Source organism: Salvia miltiorrhiza, chromosome 7 (assembly GCF_028751815.1).
Source record: "Salvia miltiorrhiza cultivar Shanhuang (shh) chromosome 7, IMPLAD_Smil_shh, whole genome shotgun sequence".
In the NCBI taxonomy this organism is placed as follows: domain Eukaryota; kingdom Viridiplantae; phylum Streptophyta; class Magnoliopsida; order Lamiales; family Lamiaceae; genus Salvia; species Salvia miltiorrhiza.
The window spans coordinates 31277281-31304424 of record NC_080393.1 but is presented as its reverse complement, the minus strand read 5'-3'; the positions used below and the strand labels follow the sequence as shown (position 1 = coordinate 31304424).

Here is a 27144-nt window from a genome sequence, read left to right as displayed (position 1 = left end):
CTCTGCTAGTACATGAAAAAGTGGTTAGCCGCTGGAAAATCACTAGCCGGCGACACTAGCCGCTGACCATGCCTTTAAAATAGTACTCCCTCCGTCCCTAAAAATTGTGAGCCAATAGTTACAAAAAATGCATTGTATTTTTCGACAGATCTGACATTTCTTGCCACTTTTTATCCCCATTTTACCCTTGCATGTATTGCATTGGAAGGCCTTGGATGCCCTCAGCCACATGTTGCGTTTTTAGCGCGCTACACGTATAAAATGTGTGGTCCAAATTTTGGTACTATAGTACTATCTAAGGACACGTTATTATCGAAATCCAACCATATATATTTATATATTGTTTCTTTATTGACAACATATTCATGCAAAGAACAATGGACGTCCAAAGTGATTCTTAACTAGTTATGGGGGAAATGTTTTTATTAATATATATTTCGTACGTCCTCCTGTATCCAAATCAATTTCTTTGATGTTGATTAACTAATGTGGGCTCATAATAAAATATATATGTTCAATCATCATAATGTCTAGGTGCATAAGGATACAGAATTAATTTCAAATGTAAAGTATAGTGAGGGTAGCTAGTTTTTCCTTCATAATTTGAGTTAGTATATTATATTCCCTTTTTGAAGAAATTAATTAGAAGAATGAAATGGTTTAAGGAGATGAAATGATAGTAAAGAGAGTAGCTAGCAGACAACATTGAAGCTAATAATAATAGTAATCTCCTACTTGATATGGTTAGTCGTTACAGAAATGGGTAGTAATAAAGGGTTGTAATAAAGAATGTGGTTGCACGTGTGCCCAAAATATTAAAAAGGGTGGGCAATATATTATATGCTTAGCTAGGTAGCATATATAATTTCTCAATAATGATATGATGTGCCGTTTATAAATCACTCTTTAACTAAATAGCTATTATGTACGGTCCAAACACTGCTAGCTGCACTAAAAGCGCCCAACTTCTTCGGTAGACAAAGAACTAAATTGTGGTGTTGACGAGTTTAGTTGAGCATTAATCCACTACAACACACACACACACTCAAGATAAAAATTAAATCAAATTAACCTGCAGATAAACTATATACTACTTAGTAATTAATTTAGTCACACTCAAATAGGTTAAAGCATATAGTATATATCTACAGATCGAACGAGCTGTTGAGGTGATTGCACAATGCATGGTGCGAGTAATCATATATAGGGATAATAGTCCATAGATTATCAAACTTGAACTAAATTATGATTCTACTAAAAACATTTTTGCATGTAGATTACTATATTTTTAATTGATTTCAATTTTGCATTTAATTGATTACTAAAAACCTTTGGACAAGTTAAAAGGACATAATTATTGGGTTATAGATTCAAATGGGAGCAACCTGAGTTTATATATATGAATTGCAAGTTGTGAACTTGACCATGTTTCTGATTTTAATTTGCCTGTATGAGGATAAATTATTTTTATTTCTTTGACAAAATAGGTATGGTTTATTAGGAAATGGTTTAGATTTTTTTTGGTTTTGAATTCCAAGAAATGGTTTAGATAAGCAGGTAGTGAATTAGGGAATATAAAAAGGATGGGAGATGATTAACGTAGATTAGAAGTAGAAGAAAGTTGATCCTTGAATTGGGTAATTATGAGACTATTTTTGTTAGGAAATGGTGAAAAAAGAAGAAGAAGAAAAAAAAAGGGGGTAGGTTTTGTTATCCGAATGAGACAGTAATCGTCATAAGCTCATCATTGTCACGTCGCTTTTAGCATAAAAAATCTCCCAGAATTTCACATCATGCATCCAACTTTCTCTGCTCCCTTTTGTCCTTTTCACCTTCCTCTCTTCTCTTCTGTTCCGAATGTGAAGACACACACACACATATATATATATGGCATGTCGTATGCTTAGTCAACTGAAGTTGCATCTATAACTCTCTTCCTTTACATACAACTCTTCTCTCCTCCTTCATTTTCACTTTTCAATCTGTGCAATTGTTTCTCAGTCTAGTCCTTATCTCTCAAACACTCCTTCTCCATTATTCACACACGCAATATAGTTAGAAATTAAACCTCATTTCTCCAAAAAAGTAGAATATAATGTCGTCGACACATCCCCATCCCCGCCTGCTTCGGCCTCTTATGCCTCGCCCATTCAACCACACTTTCTGCTCCCTTCACAACCCTAAACTCATCAACTCATCCTCATCACCATGGAGTAATTTCATTTCTTCATCTTTTTTCTTATTAATTAATGTTAATACTCTCTAAATGAAAATATGTTTGTGTTAATTAGGTGATTATAATAGAGGGGCGGCGGTGGTGAGCTCGAGATGGAATCCGACGCCGGAGCAAGTGCAGGCGCTTGAAGAGATGTATCGGCGTGGAACACGAACGCCATCTGCTGAACAAATCCAGCAGATTGCTGCCAAGCTCCGAAGGTTTGGAAAAATCGAAGGCAAAAATGTGTTTTATTGGTTTCAAAATCACAAAGCTAGAGACAGACAGAAGAAACGTCGACAGCTAGAGCTCTTGGCTGCCAAAGACAATCACACTAAACAATCAGGTCACCTTTTATTTGCTTTACAACTTTATTTTATTTCATTTTTAAGTTGCAATGCAACAAGTTGGATGTACTGGTAGCTAGGACTCTCACTTGCAACCAACTACATCTCATTTAGCATGATTTTAGTTTAACATAATTAATGTCCTTAATACTTTTTTTTATATAGAAAATGTGTAATATACTATTGCCCTTAAATCAAATATATAATATTTACAAAACAAAACAAAATTTGTAAACAATTAATGCTCTTTTAATTTATATAGGTACGTATATGTAGATCATATGGTACCCTTATTTTTGTAGTGCATGCATGTTTGCGAAAATAGATAGTTTAACACTTTATCGTCGTTGAAAACAGTTGGTGTGTTAATGTTGATGATGTTGATGGCACACTAGCTAAGGTTTACAAAAATCGAGATTCCAAATAGAAAACTAAATTGAATGTTACTAGACCCCCACACAAGTAATACAATAAGTATATGGACATATTGTATGTAAAATTCTTTTTACATAGATATATGTATATTGTTTTAATAAAAGTAAGATTTTCTGAAGACAAAAGCATGATTTGAGCTTGCAGAATTAAGCAGGAAATACTCGGAAATGGAGCATCCTAAGAAAGTGGGTAGAATGTCAAATTGCAGCACAGCTTCAAAGGTAGTCCTATATTTCAAAATTATTTAGTGCACAAAAGTCGAGAATGTTTGACTTAGGAGACATGTTATTATGGTAGCATGAAGGTCACAAGGTTGAATGCAAAATCTTACTACCCTTTTGTATGATGGAGAAAGAATGAGCCCCAAAAGCTGCCCTGTCATGCTTTCTGTTGGAGCTGTTGTCATCAAAAGATTCAAACTTCTAGGACAGAGTGCATCTTTATTTACTCATATACTACAATATTTTATTCAAATTGAAGCTACAATACCATGCATGTTCTTGATAGTGATAGGTCTATACATTGTTAAACATGCTAGTCGAGGTATTTTATTTTTTTTATATTGTTTTGCAGTACTACGGAGGAGAGGTGGAAGAATGTAAAAGAGAGAGTTGGGCAGAATTGAAATTGCAGCAACAGAGTGAAACAGCAAATAGCAGAGACAGAGTAGCATTGGACTTGTCATCTTCAAGCATCTCTCCCAACACAAAAATTATCCATCAGAAAATTCCAAGCCAAGAAGAAAATGGCTACCCACTCAACATCTGCAACCTGGATGATTTCGAAGAAAATCCAACTCTCGAGCTCTTTCCAGTGAGTGCCAATGGTTTGAGTTCCACTAAGAAAGAGATGGACCATGTTTATGTTTCAACTAAATTAGTTCCTAATCAGTTTTTTGAGTTTCTTCCGACAAAAAACTGAGGCAGTGAGAAAACATGTTTATGTGTAACTTTGGTTTTTGCAGTAATATTTCAAGTTGAAAACTCATGTAATTTAGCCAATACAGAACCAACCAAATCTTGTCTTTTACTGGCAGTTTCCCGACCACAAAATCTGGACAGAATCTGAAGCAAGAAAGCGACACATTAACTGAAACCAGACACTGCACAACAGTATCAAAACCACTGCACAACTTTCTTACAACACATGCAATCAACTGTTTCTTTTTCCTTTTTCCTGCATTGATACATGGAGAACATATCTCAAGGGAGGGATGAATGCATTGTATTTTACAACACTTTTAAATGAATTTGATGATGTATAATGTCGATCCTGCTCTAGGGTGGTGTACAGCTGAAACCACTAATGTACAATACAAACAAGGACGTGAGTGACATGTCCGAGCTTCTTCCACAAACAATCTTTTGTCGGAGCTTCTTGAGTCGATTGATTCACAATTGAGTCAGATGACGCAGTAGCTAAGCTGAAGAATTTGACGTAGGGCGATTTTTCGTGCTATTCCGGTAAGTTATACGGTTATACCTACTCTTTGCATCGTACACAAAAAGATGCAGATGAATACCCTGCTAATAATCATATTCTTCCTACAAATCACTATCCACAAGCAGAGTGGCGCCCTCTCCCTGAGGGAGAGCTAAAAAATCAAAGAATCAGAATCGAGATCTCGGGTTAGCAGCCACATGTGCACACAACTTAAAGGGAACGGGAGGACCCCTTTACGTTGCAGATGATGATCTTGAATCCTCGGTCTTGTTCACTTTGCACATGCAATCTGGACAAGGAACTGAATATATCGAGTCATTTGGTCTTTTGAGCTCAATACCTTTCGAGTCACTATGACTTCGGATATTTAGCATTTGACGCTTGAAGCTTTTCCACCTGGGGAAACCATCCAAGAGAAATGTTGAGTTATCTTGGACATGCTTAAGAGAGAGCATCATAATCAATGGAGACGATTAAGTAGACAAAATAATGAAAGGTAAGAGGAACTCTTCTCATCTGTGATAAAACTATTGGCATTTACCCTTGATCTTTACAGCAGAAAGAATGTAAACAGAACAAGACAAAAACCATAAGCACAAACTTAAGTCGTCAATGGAGACTGCAGACAAGTACACAATGGCAGTAAGCTTACAGGTGCAGCTAATGTAAACTCGGTTTCATTTGTCTGTGCAACGAATTTCCTAGAAAATAAATTCTAATCCTAGGGAAAGTGTGAAACCAATTCATAACTCGTTTATGGATCCCTTAAGATTTCACTATTAAAAGTTGAAACAGTATAAAATTTAAAATTAATTGATGAAGCACAACCAGCACTAACCCTCCACATGTTGCAAACAATTGAACAACAAATTGAGAAGAAAAATGCATTACCCGTTATTTAGATTATCAAATAATAATGCTAACTTCCGCTTGTCAGGCCTAATTGTCCTGGAGTGACCACCATACAAATATCTTCTGTGCCCCAAAAGAAACTGAGGGAAATTTCCACCTTGAGTTGTTACAAAAACTTCACTATGAAGACAAACAGTGTAGTCTATGGCAGCCATTCTGGATGAGTAATTCTGGAAATAAGTAATGGAGTCAAAATGCATAACAGAATGTGAACAAGAATGGGAACATCACAACAGATCAAAAGAAAGAAATTATATAGAAAAGTAGTTCTTCTTCACACCTGGAATGGAGCCAGTTCCTCAGCAGATGCCAACATCTCTTTTGTTTGTAGTAACGGAAACATTTCCAATAATGGGGCCATGTACCTCTCAGAGTCATATATCTTTCCAGATGCCAAATAGATTGATGTACTTTTGTCGAAGCCCATTCCCCTGAGCATCAAACCTACCTGATCAATAAAACATCAGTAGGAGATAACAATATAAGGTGTTACAAAATTATGCAACACTCATTAATTTTGTTTTTCACTCAGAAATGCAGAAGTAAGTTTCTAAAAACGAAAAATCCAAAAGCAGATCTTAGAACATCGAAGACAAGGATCAAATTTAATCCTTATATTTTTTTTCAGAATTTTCCAACTGCACATCAGTTACAATACAGATCACGAAATCACAGTACACTGCACACAGTCTATTAAGTCCATGATGTTCAACAACAGACGAATCTTGAATCACCACACTGTGCTATACTTCTAGGCTATTTAACCTCTACGATAAAACATAAAGTGTATGAACATTTTCATGATGAGAGAAGGCCCCATGAAAGAGGAAGAGAGGAGAAAAACAAGTGGTTTATTTAAATGATTGAAACAAAAGTATCATATTCTAGAGAACCAAAAAAAGTGACGACTTTAACAAACTCACATGAAGAAAAAAGATGAAAAGTGAGAATTCAGAACATACAGCTTTATATAATATAGTACCTCTAAAGGTGTTAATGGACATTTCCCATTTAATCTGATGGCTCCAGGCCGAATGACTTTTCCACGCTTAGTAAATTTTCCCTTCCAACCTCTTTCCCTAGCAGCATCCATGTCTAGTTTTTCTCTGTCTCCACCATCATATACACAACAAGAAAATGCAACCATGTCCTACAGAAGAAGGTGATCAGCTATGAAAATATTTATCCCATCATCTCAGGTTAATGAAATTGCCTTCACATCCTAACTAACCTCCTCAAAGCGAAGATGCACAGAGATATATTTGCCACTATTATTTGCACTGAGCTTTTTCATCCTTGCAACCAAAGTTTCACCCAAACTTGATATCGGGTCTGAAAACCTTAGAGCTTGATAATTTGCCAAGCATCTAAGTCGTTGTACAGCTGGCGGAGCATCAAATGACAATCGATTTGCAAAAGGAGAAATCCTTATAATCCTGAGATGGTCAATTACAAAGGTTACAACTTTGAAACTGAAGAATGAATTGAAACTTTTTATGCATCAGAAGTGAATAGGAATATTTGAAATGAGAAAATTAATGTGCGTAGTATGGAAAATGATGATTTCCATTCAATATCCACTTCCAATTAAAAAGTAAATTTAGAAGAGAGAAAGGAAAAAGCATCTGATAAGAATAATCTATGGCCTTATGAAAATGAAATTCAAGACAAAGTTCGACTCAGAAACTCGAAGCTGCAATATGAGCACCATCTTTGATATCCATTCCCACATATGACACTAAAATAAAAGTCGACATGCATTTACAATGGGATTTGGTCATGCAATGAACCAAAAGATTTAAAGAAAGAACGAACAAAATAAAGATGTAAAAGTTCCTCATTAAAAATGAAGAGAAAAGAATTAAACCAGCAGCTGGTACCAATGTTTGCAATAGGAATAATTGCTGAGAAAAACAAAATTTTGTAACTTGTTCGTATTCTAGCCAAAAATACATTGAAATTGTCAATTTAACAATAAGATGATCTATTGAGTGAAAATTAGGCCAATTTGTAATCCCAGTCAAAATTTCGTGACTGCATACATTATGTGATGCCCATATTTCCATGGATTTTTGTCTCTCTTGTCTTACAGCTAGAAGTTACCTTCAGTGGCGGAGAGATAGAGTTGTTGGGAGGTCACTGATATGAGGAAGTCATGGTGGCGGTATCAGTATAGGGGATGGCGGTGGTAAGATTTCGATGATATGTAATGATCAGATCAAAGAGTTTGCCAAATTGGCACTGGCTAAATGGCAAATTCAAAAGACTAGGCTAATCAACCCAAAAGTCGGAACAGTTTGGTTTCCTTTACCTGGCTATAGCCTCTGCAATAGATATCTACAGTGATTCAGATTCAGAAAGCCATTATAATGTTTAATTATTAAAGTGTGGAATAAAACTCAAATTTACTCTGTAGAACAAATGATCATTCACGTGAATTGCAGGTCAAATATAGCACCAGTAGACATTTTCCACTCGATGAACAACAGACAATGGGAAACATAGTTTTATAGCGCTGAAACAGGATCTTAGCAAAGCTTACAACCGTGTGGAATGAGATCTCCTAAGTCATAAAGAGGATAGGTTTCTCGACTAGGTGGATCAACAAAGTCATGGTCTGGTTCGCTCAGTGACATACTCGGTTGTGGTTAATGGGAGGCCGTCTGACGAGTTTGCTCGAAAGAGGGCTACAGCAGGGAGATCCTATCTCACCCTATATGTTCCTCCTTTGTGCGAACGTTTTCTCTCGCATGATCGAGCAAGCCGAGGTGGAGGGAAGGGTGCATGGCGTTCGAATGGCGAGAAGCGCACCGCCGATCACTCATCTCCTCTTCGCTGATGACACCATCATATTCTTTAGGGCAAACAGAAGTGAACTCATGGTGATTCAGGATTAGCAAGAAATATGAGATGGCATCGGGTGAAAGAATTAACAGCGAGAAATCCAAGATTACATGCAGCTTGAAAGTGCCCCAGGATAAGAGAGAGGACCTTTGTTTGGTTTTGGAAACCCTAAATGCAACCAACACTCACAAGTGTTTGGGGCTCCCCACGCAAATCGGACAATTGAAAAAGTATATTTTTGTTGCTATCCTCGAAAAAGTCGAGAACAAGAGTAAAGGGTGGAAGGAAAAGTTTCTTACAAAAGTAGGAAGAAAGGTTATGGAGAAAGCAGTGCTACAAGCTATGCCAACTTACATGATGAGCTGCTTTTTATTTATGTAGGAGGTTCTGCATGATATTGAAATGGTGATGGCTAGGTTCTATTGGGGATCAAAAGAGAGGGAGAGGAAGATTCATTGGGTTGGTTAGGAAGGGCTGAAACGAAGAAAAGAGCACGGTGGGATAGATTTCACAGACCTTCGGAGCTTGAACCTCACTATGTTAGCAAAGCAACTGTGGGGAGTTATTCAAAACCCGGATACCATTACATGTAAGGTGCTCAAGGCTAAGTACTTCTCCCATGTTGATACCCTTGAGGCCTGCGTCAGCTACCAACCAACTTACCTTTGCAGAAGTTTAGTTGAGTCTAAGAAATTGATTGAGATAGGGATGGTATGGTTCATGGGCAATGGCGAATCTAATAACATGACTAATGATAAGTGGGTGGGGGCTCTCCCTTCCGTACACAGCCAAATAGTCCGATTGCGGCCGAAGCTCATGGAAAGTTCTGATCTCATAATTGGTGAGGCGAGATGGGATGAGAGCACCGTGCGGGCTCTACTCCCGGGTGATGATGACTGTATACTCTCAGTGCTCCTTAGCACTCGTTTACCTCCGGACTGTTTGCTTTGGGGTGCTTTCCTAAGGTGGACGTTCCTCAGTCCGGTCAGCGTACCGAGTGGCCGCGTCTTGGCTGATTGCGGAGGAAGGCCGCGCTCCCGCGAGCTCCTCGGGACACTACTCTTCTGGTCTCTGCTGTAGAAACTGAATCTTCTCCTGAAGATCGCAGATTCCTATGGCAGGCTTTCCATGAGGAGCTGCCAGCCCTGACTAATCTGGCAAGAAGGGGCATTGCACTGGATCCCATTTGTCGCTTGTTTGGGGAAGATGCAGAAAATCATACCCACCTCTCCCTTCAATGCAGAGTGGTACAACATGTGTGGAAGGTGTGTGCGGTCCGTTTACAGGAGGTTAGTATGTTTGGATCTCTTTGTAGCTTGTTATGTACTGATTGGGAAAGTATCCGCGGGAGGTTAATCAGTTGAATGGGATGATGGCTTGGCACATCTGGTGCTAACAAAATGAGGTGGTCCATGAGGATAAGCAGTGGGATGAGAAGGCGATCCTGGACCTTGTGGCTAATGCTTGGAGTAAAACTCAGACACCGAGAAACAACCACGTAAAAGAGAGGTACAGACGGAGGTGACCAACAAGAAGGAATGGGCTCCACCACCCCCAGGCTGGTTTAAGCTTGATACGGACATCCATGTTATCTCTCTGTCCGCTATTGGCATCAGTTATTTTGCTCCGGAATAGGGATGGAAAGCTAATCTTTGCGGGAAAAGAGGTGACAGCAGCAGCAGCAGGCAGTACTACTACCATGCTGGAGGGGCTGGGAATTCGAATGGCTTTAAGGCTTGCTCTGGACCACGGTTTCAATCATATTCTGGTGGGCAACGATAACCAAGACCTCACGGACGCTCTCAATGGAAAAAGGGTGGTGGGTGAATTCGAGAGAAATATTGTTATTGTTGATGACATTTTGCAGATGAGCAATGCACGACATATTGCTTTTGAGTTTAACAGACGTACCCTGAATTTTGCTGCTCATCACTTAGCTAGAGGTTCTATGATGTTATTCCTTGGCATTTGGAAGGATTGGTGTAACTTTTCATTTGATATGAAATATAAACCTTTGATTCTCAAAATAAAAATAAAAATAAAAATAAAAATACAGCACTAATAGAGTTCCAAGCACTCGTATAAGCATATAACATAGACAGCATTAGCAACTCTTCATAATGACAAAGAAACTTCTCAAAATGTGTATTTATGAAGATCCATATTACTCCTATTAGTCAGTCAGACATCAAAACACATTGTTCTAAACCATTAAGAAGTGTGTGATGGAGACTGACTAAGAATTGCAAAGAAATGAACACAAGAAAGGGGAAATACTCACTTTTCTTCAAGCAGCTTTGGAAGAACTGTATCTGTATAGTATTTGATAGACGACCAGGCTTTTATCCTGAAGTTGTATACATTGCTCATGTTATGGTCAAACCGCTCCATTATGTACCCAGGGATCGTTCCAACTATCCGAACATCATTTTCAAGGGTTTTAATGAAGAATTCTTCATCATATATGTCACCAAATTTGCTGGACATAGAACAGCAGTATTAGACATTCGCTCTCTAGAATGAAAAATATGTCATCCATGTATTGAAAATGCAACAAGCATTTAAACTATGGTCCAAGGCAACATATGAAAGTAACCTTTTAAATCAAAATTAAGAGCCTAAATATTCAAAAGTTCAACAGATATAACCCATTCACATTTCCCAGACACTTAGCTGCTTATTTTTCTGATCTCATAATAAAGGCTGAAGTTATGTTTATGAGAACTCAATGTTATCAAAGCAACGGTTATTTTAGAAACAATAAGTATATAGGCCTCACATAAATGAAACATGCCACTTGAATCCTAGGTGGAGAAAGAGTGCATCCATTTATTTTGTGACCACCTATAACTCAAAAGGTCATACTTTTGCACCTTAGTACCTTACTTTGAAAAAGGCTCACCCACACAGTGATCAAGCCCAACAAAAGTTAAAGGTGTATCTAAGAACGGATCAGAAAGAATCAAATAAAGCTCAAACAATAATTAAGTCTTAAGGGAGATCCAATATAGAACAGCTCTATCTACTTTATTTTTTTGTTTGGAATCTCTTAGCGAATCACGGGAAGTGAACCCAGAATGTATGTTATACAAGCCATATCATGTCTTTAGAAAAATAAAGCAATTATAACCAATAGATGCAATGAAAGAAAGAAATTTAATGTGATTAATTATGTTTCCCAATATTCATTAATAACACCAACCAAACCAAATAAATACTTAGAAAGATATGATAAATCAAATGAATGCACATGTAATGTGGCACAAATCATAGAAACATAAATTTCATATTTGCATCAGTGTGATAGAAACATAAGGAAACATTTTAGTTAACTAATTAGCCACATACAGTTGATAACTGTGTTACTCACCTCGGATCTCTCCAAATACTGTGATAATGAAAATTTGGAATCACAAGAGTTGCGTTAAGGTAGCCAGCAACAGCGACAGCATTGCATATCTGGAAACATCAAGAAAATGATAACGAGTGCTGCTCAGCCCACAGTACAAAAATATCATCACAAAGTATAAACACAAAACAGAGATAAAAAGTACCGATGTTCTTTGTTGATTTAGACCACCATTGGCCTCGACAAATATAAATCCATTTGACTCTGGTAAGCCTGAGGTAGCCAAAGAATTATTGAAAAATTCAGATACTCTCAGATGAACCTCAACCAAAAGGAAGAGAAACAAACAATTATGGTACCACAAATTTTGGAAGTTAAAAGAAGTCAAAAGGACATATAAATGCAGGAGAAAATAAATTATGCCAAACAAATTGATGCAGAGTCACTTATCAAAAGAGAGAATAACAGACTGTGATTACTTTGTTTTAATTTTATTTTATTTTATATTTTGGGGTTTTGGACTTTGGGGTAGGGGGAAGGATATATTACAGATTGTAGTGTTAATTGATCCTTAAGACCATATGCATAAGTTACTCCACCGGAGAAAAGCAGTTTGAGTATAAATGAACCAAGAACTGTGGGCCATGATATTTGTGGAATACAGAAAGTGGTGATACAGCAAATGAATGATATATCAGTGTCGTCGTATTCATAAAACTGACTGATCACGTAGCAGTGACGTAGTTATTTGGACAATTAATAGCAATGACAATTATGGTCAGACAAACAATGTTATTTTTATTTGTGTACCCATTACTTCCTTGGAGATATAAACATCAGACATCTGGATTCTACACTTTAGATAGATGCATCAATCCCACTAACTAGCAGGCATCAGAAAACAAGTCCTTGTACATCACAAGCACTCAGCAAGGGAAAGAAAGTGATACCAGAATTCAGATGTGTAACATGAAGGCAATACCACGAATTGAAACCAACCAGGTTTTTTCTTTCTTTTCTTATGAAGATTAGGAGTTCCCATGATGTTATTCTTGCACATTGCCATTTCAGAGATTGCAGACAGTGTGCCACAGAAGAAGGCTACTACTAAGCCTTCCTGTTAATTATCAGTCCTCTCATGCTTTTTACACATATTCTTATGACTATAAGAGCAAAAATCAAAAGATGAAACTGAGCTAATGTTCAATATATACATCAGAAACTTTTAACTTATTATACTAAACAAAAAATGAACTCCAAATACAGTATGTGGAAAAATGTTGTGAATAGCTTCAGTTATTTTGATTAAAGTCAGCATTTTTTTCAGATAATACTAATCTAAAACTGCCCAAATATGAGACTATGCTGCTACATACATTTATGCCGAATGTCTGATTTTGAGAAAATCAGTAATAATAATTCAACTTGTAAATATTGCTCCAGATAGTTCCATACCTTCAAAAGACTTGCTGATACATGGTCTCCATTCACCAACTTTATAAGAATGTTTCCATATAGTTGATATCTGTACCCATTAACAGCATTCAGCATGAGGGAAATAAAAGATCGAAAACTTTCATTTAACCATACAGCTTTAAAATTTCTCTCACCATATAAAGACAAGCATACATATGAAAGCCCTATAAAATGAAATGAAGAACATGAGATCTACTTGATAACACTATTGCCCTTTTGCTAATCAGAATGGTGAAAGCCCTTTCAGAGTATGAACTTCTGTCTAGTTCACCGGAATGTATACAAACCAAGTGGTTGCTTCAAATCCTTAATCCGGGGTCTTATAAACATACTGGCTGTCCTACATCACTACTCCTCAAAACCTCTGTGTGACCCATAACCTCACATTCAATTAGCCTAACGCTTTTATGAATTTTAGATCAGCAAAAAACTTATTCTGCTCTGGAGTGCAAACAGCAAAATACTAAGGCAATTTGCAAAGCTACACTAACGTGAGATGTTGGCACATGAAATAGAGTACTTTAGCTTAACAAATCAAATTCAACAATGCACAGCTGGCGGAAAACAACTGTCCTGAGAAAAAAGGGGTCTAAACACTGTAAAATTCCTCGATATCAATATTGAAGCAATATAGCAATGCCGGTGACAGATTACCAAACATATGTCGGGAGTTCAGCAGATAATAAATTGCATACAATTTGGGCTTATAGCTGAAATGAAATCTATCGTGCATACTTACTGAGTACTAAGAACCTGAGGTGTCGAAATCAATAAGAAAATGTAAAGTCACTATCAATCTGAATCATAATGTCTAAACTCTTGAGAGCATTTAATTTCCGCAAAAGAGAGAACCCCCAAAAAAGGAAATTTCGAAAGAAAAAAAAAGTATTGAAAAGAGGGCGAAGAACTAACCGCATCCGCAGAGGAATTATCGGAGTCCATTTCCGGGCGGAGCTTAGCATAGAGCTGGGGGCTCCGGTAGATGGAGCCGGGGGGAGGCCTGTGCTTAATGACCGGAACGACGTCAAACGACACCGTTCCCATGTAGAAGAGCATACCGGAGATGTAGAGAAGAGGCGCGAAGAGGAAAATCCCCTGGCGCTTGAGGAGGAAAGAGAGCAGGATCCAGACGAGGCGCTGCGCGAGCGTCTTGGGCGGCGGGCGGCCCGATTTGGAGCCGCGGTGGCGGTAGCGCGGGGAGCGGCTGAGCGGCGACGAGGGCGGGGATTGGGGGCTGCTTTGTCCGCTGCTCGGGAGCCGATTGTAGGCGTGCATCGCGCTTTTCTTCACATCATAGCAATGATGATTGTATAATTATTTTCCAAACGGAAGAATGATTCAAATGGTGATAATGATGTTAGAGAGGCGTGGTGGTCTGTGTGTCTGTAGAGAGAGAGAGAGAGAGGGAGGAGCTGTAGAGGTGGTGGTGGTGCACGTGACGTGAGAGAGGGACGCACGTGCTTGGAACAATGGACAGACAGGACAACAGACAGTAGGGGGAATGATAGAATTAGAGGATGATGGCAGAAATTCAAGAGAGAGAAATTGATTTTGACCTTTTTAAGCGAGTCAACTCTCCATTTTCCTTAACCTTCTTCGATTTTAAGGACTAGCGCTCTTCTTCTTGTTTTTTCCTTTTTAATTCAAAAACACTCGTCTTATTCAACTATTTTCTCACACATTTTCACCATGTTTTCTAGTGCACGTTATTTGTAATTCTTAACCAAATCTGCCTTCTCAAAACATAAACGAGACTTACGAATTCTACTAAATAAGTAGATATTTTTTCATATTAAATATTTATAATAATGGGAATTACTTATTGTAACGGATAAAAAAAAAGTAAATCTACATCTCTATCGATATGTATTGATTTTCAATTTGTTTGATATTATTATACGTGAAAATTCTCTAGAGTGTGTATAAATAATAATCATAAAAAAGTATCTCTCAAAAAAAAAAACCTAGAAAAAGTATATACTCCCTCCATCCCACGAATCTTAACACGTTTGGATTCGGCACGGAAATTAAGGAGTTGTAGATTAGTGTTTTAAGTGTGTAGTTAATAAAATATAAAAGTGATAAAGTAGGAGAAAGAAGGTAAGAGCATCCGCAATGGGGTTACTTGATAGTCTACTTGATAGTGGTTGTGTTATTGAGTAGGTAGTGCTTCATTGGGGTTACTTGATAGCCTACTTGATAACATTAGTTTTGATTTTATGTTTTTCATTTAAATTTTATTGCATAATTTAAATAACATATTTTTGTAATAGTTAAATACGCCATTAAACATAAAATTTAAAAACACCTAAAACATAAAAAAAAATTACATAAAAATTTAAAAACACCTAAAACATAAAAAAAATAACATAAAAATTAAAAACACCTAAAACATCATATTACCCCATCGTTAAAATCACATAATTAAAATCCTAGTCTAGACCACGACGCCTGAGCACGTCGGCCACCATGGACGCGTGCAATGCCCTTTGTGCGTCCGTCATGTGCGTCGTATCCGCGTTCAGGAGCTGCATATCGAGCTCCCTCTCCCTGATATCGTTCCTCCGCTGGTACTGGACGGTGAATGCCCTCATCTGCTGGTCGGACCTGTCCAACCTCTCCACTATTTCCGGTGGAGGCTCCAAGCTCGTATGCAACGCTGCTGCCTTCCCTTTCCCCTTTGCAGCCTTCGCCGCCTTGTTGCCAATGGGCCGGGAAGAAGAGATCTCCTCGCCCGACGCCGAGGTGGTGAAGCCGCCCTCTTCCGTAGTCTTTGTCCTCTTGGAGGCATGCACGTCTCAAACGAGGTACATCGACTTGAACTTGGGATTGTTCCAGAGAACTTTCCACGCGTTCCAGAAATTGAAGGAGGCCCTTTGTGGGCTTCGAGCCTTGAAGAGCATTTGGGCCTTGTCACGAAGCATATCATCCGAATGACCAGAGGGCCAATTGTTGCGCGTCTCCACCCAAATAGCTTCCCAGAGACGCACATCCGCGCTCACCCGGGACCAGTGGCCTTGAAGTTGCTTGATCTTAAGGTCGACGCCGAGGATGGGGTTCACACGTGCGCGGATCCGGCCCCAATACGCCTCCCCCTTCTGATCCGTCCCACGGATGGCGTCGTTGGTCTCCTCCGCCCAAATTTGGACGATGAGATCTGTATGCTCGGGAAGGTAAGTATGACGGATCCTTCCTTCCTTGTCGTGCTTGATTTTGGTGGCCATTTCCTTCCTCCAGCCGCCCTTCTTTGGTTGGGAGGCACTCTGCTAAGTGGATTCCTCCCATATCGGGATGATAATCGGATGAGAGATCGGGGCACCAATTTGGATCGTAGAAAGGGTTGTGTGGATCCATGACGGAAGAAAAATCTTGTAGAGAAATGGAGGAGAAGAAAATTGGAGAAGAAGAGGTGTGAAGAAAAATGGAGAAGTTGGAGTTTTTTAAAGAGGAGAAGAAGAAAAAAAAATTGGAAACGGTCGGTCAAAGCACGCATATCAAGACAAAGCAGTCAAAATTCGAATTTAAATTTGAATTTATCTATTTTTTTTAATTAGGGCGCGTGCATTGCACGCGCCCTCCCTCTCCCCCCCTTCGAGCATACTCGAAGACTCGAGTATTGCTCGAGTACCGCCCCCCCGCAACGCACCTACTCGAAGGCAACGCCTTACTCGAGTAGCCTATCGAGTAAGGCGTTGTCGGTGCTCTAATAAAAGTGATAAAGTAGGAGAGAGAGAGAGAGAGTAATAAAAGTGATAAAGTAGGAGAGAGAAGGTAATAATTATTATCTAAAATGAAAACGTGTCAAGATTGGTGGAACGGCCCAAAAAGAAAAACGTGTCAAAATTCGTGGGACGATGGAAGTAATAATTAAGGTATATTTTAGGTTTCAAGACTCCATCTTTGTATAATAAATGATTTTTGAGGTAGCCATTGAACATAATAAGAATCAATAATCTTTCACCAATATTATTTCATTAAATTTTAACTAATTTTTAGATTTTCGAATGAAAATGCCCTCAAACTCATTTTAAATTTAAATTTGTATTTTGAAACGCATTTCTCATTTCTCTATTCTACTTCCCCATCTCTCTCGGTACTCTCTTTCTTCTCATCGGCCGTCACTATCGTCCTCTAAAAATTAGGCGGCGTCGCCACCATCACCTACTCCGAGTCATATTCTTCTCTGATTCACCGCCATCGGCAATCAACACTTACGCCAAGTCATATTCTTCTCTGATTCACCGCTATCGACAACCAACGCTTCCATCTAACCCAGCAAAAGCACTATCTGCCTCGCCAAAATTCAGCAAATTTTTTCGACTGTCGTCATAACCACGTCGTCACCTCTATTATTTCTGATAATTTTCGTATAATTGTAATAACTTTTTCTATAGAACTCCAATTGAAGTAATACAGTTGGCCACAAAAAAGCTCTTTAAAAAATGAAGAGATCGTATTGTAGGATCTGGAATCAAAAGAGATCGTTTAATGCATCAAATGTCGCTTCGAAGTTTCTGGTCAGGTTTTTTTTCTTTCTTTCTTTTTACACGAGTGTGCTGAGCAACACTTGGAACGACTGGTATTCTTTTGTACCATTCGTCCTAAGAGTTAGCACGCAACACTTGGTACGACTGAAATGGGTTCTTTCGTACTATTCGTCTCTTGGCACCAATGGTAAAAATAGCGGAATAGACCAATTCGTACCATTCACCTCAAACATTAGCGCGCAATACTTGGTACAAGTCAGGCACGCTTGGTACAAGTAATCCTCTTTCGTACTAGGTATACCATATATTTAAATTTGTAATACAACTGAGAAAATATCACGACTAGATTTGAAAAATATACTCTCTCCGTCCCCCAAATAACTTTCTAGTAGGGGATGACACAAATTTCAAGAAAAATTTGTTAAGTGTATTGATAGTGGAGAAAAAATGTTATAATTAATATTGAAAGAGATGAAAAAGTGTTATAATTAGTATTGAAAATAATAAAAGGTTGAAAAGTAAGAATGAATAATGTATTATTAATGGTGGGGTGATGTCCCAAAATAGATAGGAAGTTATTTGGGGGACGTCCCAAAAAGGAAATATTGAAAGTTAATTATTTGGGGGACGGAGAGAGTATTTTTTTTTATAAAGAAACACAAAAATTGACTAGTTAAACAACAAATTGAGAAAGTATATTTGAAACCCTAAATCGAAGGAGGTGAAGCACCAAAGTGGCCTGAAAAGTATATAAAGAAGATGATCGAAAAAGTATATGAAAAAGATAACCAGAACAATAAATAAAGATAAGAGAACTTTTAGCAAAATAAACACATAATAATATGAACGCCATCAGTAGAAAAAATCACCTACACCATAAAAAAAAGGATTTAAACAAAAGAAAAAGCATTGGTTATAAAAATTGATTAGATGAGAAAGAGAGCTATGATGTAAAAATAATGGCAATTTCGTCTATTTAACACAAAAGTAACTAAAATTCATTAAAATTAAATTGATGAACAACTATTAATATTTGAGTTGGTCTCATATAAGACCAAGTGTATAGAAAAAGCGGGACGGGCCGGATGGGGTCGGGGCTGGGGTGAGTTGTGGGTTGCTTTTATGAGCGAACTATAAAATTAATTATTATTATTATAAGAAAAAGTAATTACTGATATAAAAAAAGGTAATGTTTCAAAAATATTATTTTTCTTCATGTCGATTATTACTTTTCATCACAATAATAATTACTTCGAATAATTCATATTTTTCACTAGTCCAGACTCGCAGAGCAGCAAAGAGCGCGGAGCGAAGGGTGCATCAACAATGTACTTATTTTGGTCAAGTAATTATTATTGTAACAAAAAATAATTATTGATATAAAGAATGATAATGTTTCCAAAAATATTATTTTTCTTCATGTTGATTATTATTTTTCATCATAACAATAATTACTTTAAAATATTTGGCTCATCCTGCAACTAGATCCGTCCAGACCCGCTCTCATCTCACCTTTACATGTGATCTGACAAGAAAATTTGTATTAATTTTTACTATTCCAAAAAAATATTTCGCAACATCACTAACTCTTTATATAATCTAGTTTATCGGATGTGAAAATAGATATATTGATAATTCTGGATTGACTGAATTGGTACGTAACATATCGTAACTAAATTCTCCAAATCTAGCTTTAGGGTGCATTTATTTTTATGGATAAATTTATCACAAGAAAATGATGGATAACAACAATTTATGCCTTTAAATGCCTCATTTCTTTTCTCACATTTTTATACAAAAGAGAAGTTCACCATTTTTCCTTCCTTATTTTCACTTCAAAGATGGATAATATTATCCCTCAAATTACGGTTAAATATCATAGGCCCAAGGTTTACGCACATTTTCAAAAAGTTAATTGATTTAAAATTATAATCTTTAAATTGTTTCATAATTTAAATTTAAATATGACTTTACAGTCTATATTTCTATAACTTTAGGGCATCCATATTGGAGAGCCAGAGTTGGCTCTTAAAAGTGGTCCCCACCACTTAAGAGCCAACACCCCATATTGGAGAGCCAACCCCTTAACTTTTAAATTTTGTTTTTTAATTTGTATCTAATTTTAATATTTGTTTTCAATTAATTTTAACACTATATCTAATAAGATGCATGAAAAATAATCCGGATTGACATTTGGATCGGGAAATTGAAGATGATCTTGGTTGGGAACTTCTTCGTCGGATGAAGAAGAATTGTTGAAAGATTTATTGAAGGAATTGTTAAAAAAATGTTATGGCATAATTTTTAATTTGTGAAAAGAGAAAAGATTGTAGAGAAGAGATAGTAGAGAAGTGAATGGAGATGTAGTATTTATAGGGAGAAAAATTAAAGGAAGAAGAAAAAGAATAAAACTTAACTAGCCATTCAACAACCTCTTGAGAATAAGGAAAAAAAAAATCTGCACTCAAACGGCCAAATTTTATTTTATTTTTTAGGGTAAAGTATCAAATACCTCCCCCCACCCCAACGTTGGCGTCCCTATTGCGTACAACCCCCCATAGTCAGGGTAAGCGCTGTTTACTACCCTAACGTGGCAAAATCGTAGCAATTAACCCCCCGCCACTTAACGGACATTAACACCGTTAGATTAAATAATTTTTTTATTTTTATACATAAATGATTTTTTAACTAGATTGCACGGGTGCGAGGGGGCGGGTGCGGGAGCGATACGATTCGGGTGCAGGGATACAGATTTTTAAAAATTATAGGGTGCGATTCGTGAAGGATACGTCTATTATGTTATATATTTTTATTATATATAACCAATCAAATATATATATATATATATATATATATATATATATAAATTTGTAATAAGAAGGTGCTTAAATCCTCATTTTCATTTAATCTCATTTATACGATTCTATTTTAAATTTTTTAAAAAAAAGAAACAAAAATTTAAATAAAAATACTTTAAAAATCAAAACCAAAAAAAAAATTAAAACCCTACCTACCCCACCCCCACTCAGCCGACAAACTCTCTCTCTCCCTCCCCCCTTCTTTCTTTTCTTCTTTCTTCCTTACCCAACCCCACCGACTCCCCCACCCCCCTCTTTTCTTTCTTTTTCTTCCTTCTTTCTCTTCCAGGCGCTCCACCGACTCCCTCCCCCCCCCCCTTTTCTTTCCCCAATCACGGTGGATGAGCTGGGGCAGGCGCTCCACCGCTCCCTCGACGACTTCCAGGCGCTCCAACTCCGGGCTGAGCTTCGACGACTTCCAGACGCTCCATCGACGAAGTCCATCTTCAGACGCCGCCGCGCTCCAGACGCCGCCGCGCTCAACCTCCATCTTCAGACGCAGTCGCGCTCCCTCGCCACCGCCGGATTCGTGAGATTGGCGCACCGGATTCGCGCACCCATTTTTTTTTTTTTTTTTTTGAGGGATTCGCCATGTGGCGAATCCCGTGCGTATCCCACGCGAATCGCACGCGAATCGCACCCTTGAGCGAATCGGATACTGCAATGTGGTGATTTTCGGCGAATCCGTGCATTATAGTTTTTTAATTTTAAAATTCAGAAATTGAACTACCACCGCCGACAACCACCGCCGCCGCCGACGACCACCACCGCTGCCGACCACCACTCTTTGATCCGGCGAGCCATCGCCGCTGTCCCCGGTCACCCCCATTCCCTTCGCCTCTGCTCCCTCCGATCATAATCCCCAAAATCATACCCCAAATCAGAAAAAATTTGCAAATTTGGAACCCCCGATTCATACCCCCAAATCAAAAATAATCCCCAAAATCAAAGTCTTCATAGGCATGAAACAGACGGTGGCGGTGATGGTGAAGTGAGGTGAAGGTGATGGGCGGCGGCCATGGAGGATTCAAGAACCAAGGCGGAGGATTCTCGCCTAAAATCGAACGCCTCTGCTCCTTCTCTTCAGAGATCCGTCGCGCCAGCAAACCCTAGCCGCCCCTAGCCCCCAGATCCGCCGCCCTGCAAACCAGATCCGTTGCGCTTGCATACCCTAGCTCCCAGATCCGCCGAAGAAGAGGGGGGGATGAGTGGCGACTGTTCAGCCGGAGAATTGAGAGGGAAAGAGAGAGGGGTCCGATAGGGGCGGTCGCGGCGCGGCGTCAACACCGGCGGCGCCGTCGGCCAAAGAAGGCAGAGAGACAGAGAGAGTGACGCATGTATGTGAGGGAGGCGGAGAGGCCGAGAGAGATAGTAGAAAATAAATGTAGGGTTTTTTTGCTACGATTAAAAATAAAAAAATTATTTAATCTAACGATGTTAATGTCTGTTAAGTGGCAGGGGGTTAATTGCTACGATTTTGCCACGTTAGGGTAGTAAACAGCGCTTACCCTGACTATGGGGGGGCTGTACGCGATAGGGACGCCAACGTTGGGGGGTATTTGGTACTTTACCCTATTTTTTATTTAATTAAAGAGATGAAAATTTTGTGATTCGACTGTGTATATCACGCGCCCAATCAAAAGAGGAATTATGCCGAGCACGGTTGGGGCGCGGGCATTCAGGGGGGCGGGCTCGGGCCGGTGTCCGCGTCCCCAATGTGGATGCCCTTATTACATCACACCCAACGAATTTCAACATATCCAATCAGATATCCATATTTTGTGTATTCATTGGCTACAACAAAAAATATTTGTGCATAGAATGATAATAATATATAAATAAGGAATGAGCACCCATAGATATGATGTCGGGCTTAGGGATGACAATCGGGTATGACGGGTATGATAGTGGCTATTCATATTCATACCTGCGAACTAAATGGATAGTGGATTTTAACCACAAAACTATCCGTGGATATCAAATGCTATCCAAATTCGTCACCCGCGGATACCCGCTACTCGTCGGGTATTCGCCAACTCAATATCCGTCGGATACCCACTACCTGCTATCCACCAGATACTCGCGAAACATAATTTAAATATAAATTAAGGGTTAAGTACCAAATCCCCCCCAACGTTGGGGCCCCTATCGCGTATAGGACCCTATAGTCAGGGTAAGCGCTGTTTACTACCTCAACGTGGCTAAACCTAAGCAAATCCCCCCTCCCCCCCCGCGTTTTAACGGTGCTTAACACCGTTAGTTTTTTAATTTTTTTTATTTCTAATTAGAGTGGGCCCCTCCTCCCTCCCTCGTCGACACCAACCGCCCTGCCTGCTCCCTTCTCATCTCCTCCGCCGCCTACTCCTCCCTCTCTGCGGCCTCCTCCGGCTCCGCCAACGTCTCCCTCTGCCAGTGGCTCTACGACACCTACCTTTCACCGCCGCCAGACATCACTTTCCCAAACCTCCCCGCGTCCCCCTCTCTCTCTTCACCGTAGATCCTCCCCCAATCTTCCCAGTAGCCATTGCCAAACATCCTCCCTCATCTTCTCAACCGCCACCACCACCACAACAAAAAAAATCGAACCCCAATTCAGAGGGAGGTCGAGAAATTGAGAATCAAACCCCAATTTTTGGAGAAATCGAACCCCCAATTTTTGGAGCTTCAGTTGGTGCGGCGGAGGCGCATAGTCTGGTGGGGGAGGGCAGTGGAGGAGGAGAAGGGATTGCTGGGGGTAGGCGACAGAGGCCGTCGAGGAAGGCGGCGGATCTGTGATGGTGGTGGGGAAAGGCGGTGGAGGAAGAGGTGTGGTGGTGGGAGAGGGTAGCGGAGGGAGCTGGAGCTAGAGAAGACGCGGTGGAGGGCGGTGGAGGAAAGGCGGTGGATCTGTGATGGTGGTCGGGAAAGGCAGTGGAGGAAGAGGTGTGGTGGTGGGGGAAGGTAGCGGAGGGAGCTGGAGCTGGAGAAGACGCGGTGGAGGGCGGTAGAGGAAAGGCGGTGGATCTGTGATGGTGGTCGGGGAAGGCATGGCTGGCGGTGGCGGGGGAAGCGGCAGCGGAGGTTGGGAATAAAAAACCCCAATTTTTGGAGAAATTGAACCCTTGACGAACGGTGTTAAGCGCCATTAAAACGCGGGTGGGGGGGGGGGATTTGCTTAGGTTTAGCCACGTTGAGGTAGTAAACAGCGCTTACCCTGACTATAGGGTCCTATACGCGATAGGGGCCCCAACGTTGGGGGGATTTGGTACTTAACCCATAAATTAATAACAAATTGAACACAAAAAAGAAATTCACCGCAAATCACATAGTTCAAATCCACTTGCATCGATGTTCAAATTCACAAACCATAATTCAAATCCACATTCATATTTTAAGGGTATTTTGTGAGTATTTTACGATTATTTGGCGGATATTTTTGCAGGTATTTCACGAGTATTTAAATATCCAAATCCATACCCGTACTTATTAGGGTCGGATAGTCGTGGATATCCATTATCCGCGAATAAATTACCATCCCTAGCCGAGCTTGTAAATTGTTACAATTGTTGAAAAGTTCATGCAGCATTGTGGCTGGTATCGTGAAACTTGTGAAGAAATTTAGAAGTTGGTCGACATTAAACCAAATTTGTTAAATTTACAAAGTTGAGAGAAATTCAAAACTCAAAAGTTAGAATTGATTTTACTCTCAGGTTTGTCTTAGTAAATCATATTTGAAGATAAGTGAAGAAAAATTCAGTGATCTGAACTAGAAACACCGTACGACCTTGCTCATCGATCGCATCTCTACAAAGAAACAACATTCACCAAATTCATTTTTGAATGTAAGATTCACTAATCCTGTCTTTCAATAATAATAATAATAATAATAATTAGTGGGCGTGGATCTCGATCCAACAACTTCACCAACGAAGTTTCCTTGTGATTGTATAATCACAGAAAATAGTCTCCTAAAATATAAACAATGGGGACAACTACCAACATATAATAATCACATGAGAAATCCTTGAATACAGTATCTTTGGACCATAAGAATATGTTGCACCCAATAGAGTGCATACACACCTTCAACATTAAAATAAAAAATAATTCCTCACATGGTGTAACAAAGGCACTCATATAATGCAAGCTTAAATTTCTCTCTTTTCTTGCTCCCATGTCCAAGGACAAGTGGTTAAATTTAAACCTGCTCTAGGATTCCAACTACACTCTCATTTTCATGCATAAAAAATGACATAATAAATCTGATCAAAACAACAAATTTTATGCATTCCCACTTCTCTAAACCATATTGTTCATCTCCTCTTAGTCTCCCTCAGCATCAAACGATTCAGGTTTACATTTAGAAGAAGACATTATCCTATTAGAACTATCATAGTATTCAGACAGCAACTGATTTCACATTTCTTGACAATTTTAATATTGATTTCTTGGCTACCATACTAGCTATCATGATCACAATTAAACACTTTGATGAGAAAGAGGAGAAATATAGAATTTGGCTTTCTAAATTTGAATAAAGCCTTACAATTTCATGACTTAGCAGAACTTCAACACATAAGCTATGCTTTCTATTAGCAAATGTATAAACTCATGTTTTTTCTAGATAAGGATATCGAAGCATGAAACAAACATAAAATTCCAGAGCAAAAGCACAAGTGAAATGAAATATCATTTGATTTCAAAATAGATAGCAGCAACAATCTCAATGAGTTGGACAACTGAAAAGACAGCAGCAGCAACTAGACTCAGCCATATCACAACTCTCAATTGACAATAGGGAAGAGCAAAATCTCCAATCAGTCATGCAAAGTGCCCAATATATCTTCATCTCTGTACAAATGATACCTGCATCCCACCCCACCAAAATTCAGTCAAAATGTATATACAGAAAAATAAAAAATCCTATAAACAACAAAAGCTCACTCTTTTTCGCCCAATTTCACTTGGGTTCCACCATATTCCGGCAAGAGAACTGTGTCGCCTTCTTTGACAGCAGCTGGGATATTATTCCCTGCTTTGTCGCGCAGCCCAGGTCCAACTGCAACTACTTTACCAGAGTTCAACTGCACACAATCACATCAAATATATAAATTGAAAGAACTGGATCCCGATAAGAGAAACGGAGAATCAATTAATACCTTGGATGATTTTTCTGGGAGGAGAATTCCGGCGGTGGTTTTGGACGGCGGGATGATTTTCTCCACGAGAACTCTATTGAGAGTTGGAATCAGACGCCTCGCCGCCATTGCAGAGAAACTGTATTTGCAGCTGCGAGAAAGTGTGAAGCTGTGCTTGTGCTAATGTGGAATTGGCTAATAAATAGTTACATTAGTTCAAGGATGGTGGTAGAAGGTTCTAGGCGTACAAAGGGGCAAAGGCTTAGGGTTTTACAAGGAGGTTTTAGGGTTGTGTCGTCAGATTTTGAAGCAAGATTATGCCCTCATCCTCAAATCAAATCGACCAAATATAACTACTAAGTTTGAAAATTTAATTACATTCTCATTTCCCCATATACTAAAAAATTGACATAATTTTTTTTTCGATTCGTTCATAATTTTTTTTTATTTATAATGCTCTATTTGTCTTACAAAAATATAAATAATTGAGTATGACACGATAAGAAATATTAGTTGAGAGTTATATGAGTGAAAAATAGGTTCCACTTTATAAAGTGTTGTGAAAGTAATGAGGTAATTGAGGAAAAATAGTGACGGAGCATGATAATTTTTTTGTGAATCTTCTATACTAATAGAAAAAGAGCCTAATGCATCTTAAGACATAAGTGGATTACCTATTTTACCCATATTATATATTTTATTTTGAAATTATTTTACATATTATATATTTATAAGAATATATTAATTCATTAGATATTACATTAAATCTATGTAATATATTTCTATAGTTATTGATAAGACTTATAAATAAATATATTCATCCAATAAATTATCTAATAAAAGTAATGAATTAATAGATTTTTAAAAATAATAAATTATCAAATAAAATATCATTAATTACACGTATGTTCCCTCTGCTAGTAAGTACAAAAAGGAGGGATAAAAAATAAAGGAACAGTGTACAAAAATGAAATTGTTCATGTTTTTGTTAGATGAAAGGAGTAGTAGAATATACACAACTCCACTCACAATTTATAACCAAGTCTTCACTAATAATTTTACTCACATTTTATTAAAATTTGTGCCATCATAAAATTTTTATCACTTTCATTTATAATAATATGATCCATACAACTCCATTCACATTTTATTAAAACGGGACCTAAAGGGTGAGTATTTGATTTGATTTTGATGCCTCCCCCTTTTCTTACGAAAAATGAATTTGTTCATCCATGAACCTGGGGACTGGACATCAATTTCAACAAATTGCGTGGGGAATAAATATTGATACACAATTCTAAATGAAAAAAGAGGGGACAAATCCTAGTGATGGAATAATTTATGTAGTACATATAGACAATGCAATTCTCTCACTTTATGAGCAAGTTAATGATCTCGCTACAAGAGCTCAATTCAACCATAAGCTTTTAGTTTTATTTTTATTGTTTGAAGGGAACCATAAGTTTTTCGAATGAACTTAGTAGGAAACAAATGGCTAATTCATGGGTTGAGGAATAAATGACTATTTCTATTCTAGAACAAATAATGATTCCGAATCGAACAATAATTCTTAAGAAAACATTATACCAGACAAAGGAATAAAATGGAATGAGGTAAGGATGACCATTCCATTTCCTCCTTCATTCCACCTCTTAGTTGAT

The 27144-nt window shown here is 38.5% G+C and overlaps 3 protein-coding genes across 3 annotated transcripts; 1 reads left to right on the top strand and 2 right to left on the bottom strand.

Moving 5' to 3' along the window:
• Nucleotides 1–1932: 1932 nt before the first annotated feature.
• Nucleotides 1933–3984, top strand: LOC130995972 (WUSCHEL-related homeobox 6-like). Its single transcript, XM_057921500.1, has 4 exons — nt 1933–2213; nt 2292–2561; nt 3142–3218; nt 3571–3984. Exons 1-4 carry the CDS (start codon nt 2096–2098, stop codon nt 3916–3918), a joined length of 813 nt encoding a protein of 270 aa, XP_057777483.1. The 5' UTR covers nt 1933–2095; the 3' UTR covers nt 3919–3984.
• A 125-nt stretch (nt 3985–4109) lies between these two features.
• LOC130995934 (protein ESMERALDA 1-like) lies at nt 4110–14694 on the bottom strand. The gene is made up of 10 exons (XM_057921442.1): nt 13934–14694; nt 13001–13070; nt 11751–11818; nt 11567–11655; nt 10478–10675; nt 6584–6788; nt 6335–6502; nt 5633–5800; nt 5332–5522; nt 4110–4836 (listed from the first exon to the last, which is right to left on the bottom strand). The coding sequence occupies exons 1-10, from the start codon at nt 14294–14296 to the stop codon at nt 4674–4676; spliced, it is 1683 nt and encodes a 560-aa protein (XP_057777425.1). The 5' UTR covers nt 14297–14694; the 3' UTR covers nt 4110–4673.
• A 10328-nt stretch (nt 14695–25022) lies between these two features.
• LOC130995994 (10 kDa chaperonin, mitochondrial-like) lies at nt 25023–25829 on the bottom strand. The gene is made up of 3 exons (XM_057921528.1): nt 25505–25829; nt 25290–25429; nt 25023–25211 (listed from the first exon to the last, which is right to left on the bottom strand). The coding sequence occupies exons 1-3, from the start codon at nt 25610–25612 to the stop codon at nt 25163–25165; spliced, it is 297 nt and encodes a 98-aa protein (XP_057777511.1). The 5' UTR covers nt 25613–25829; the 3' UTR covers nt 25023–25162.
• Nucleotides 25830–27144: the final 1315 nt, after the last annotated feature.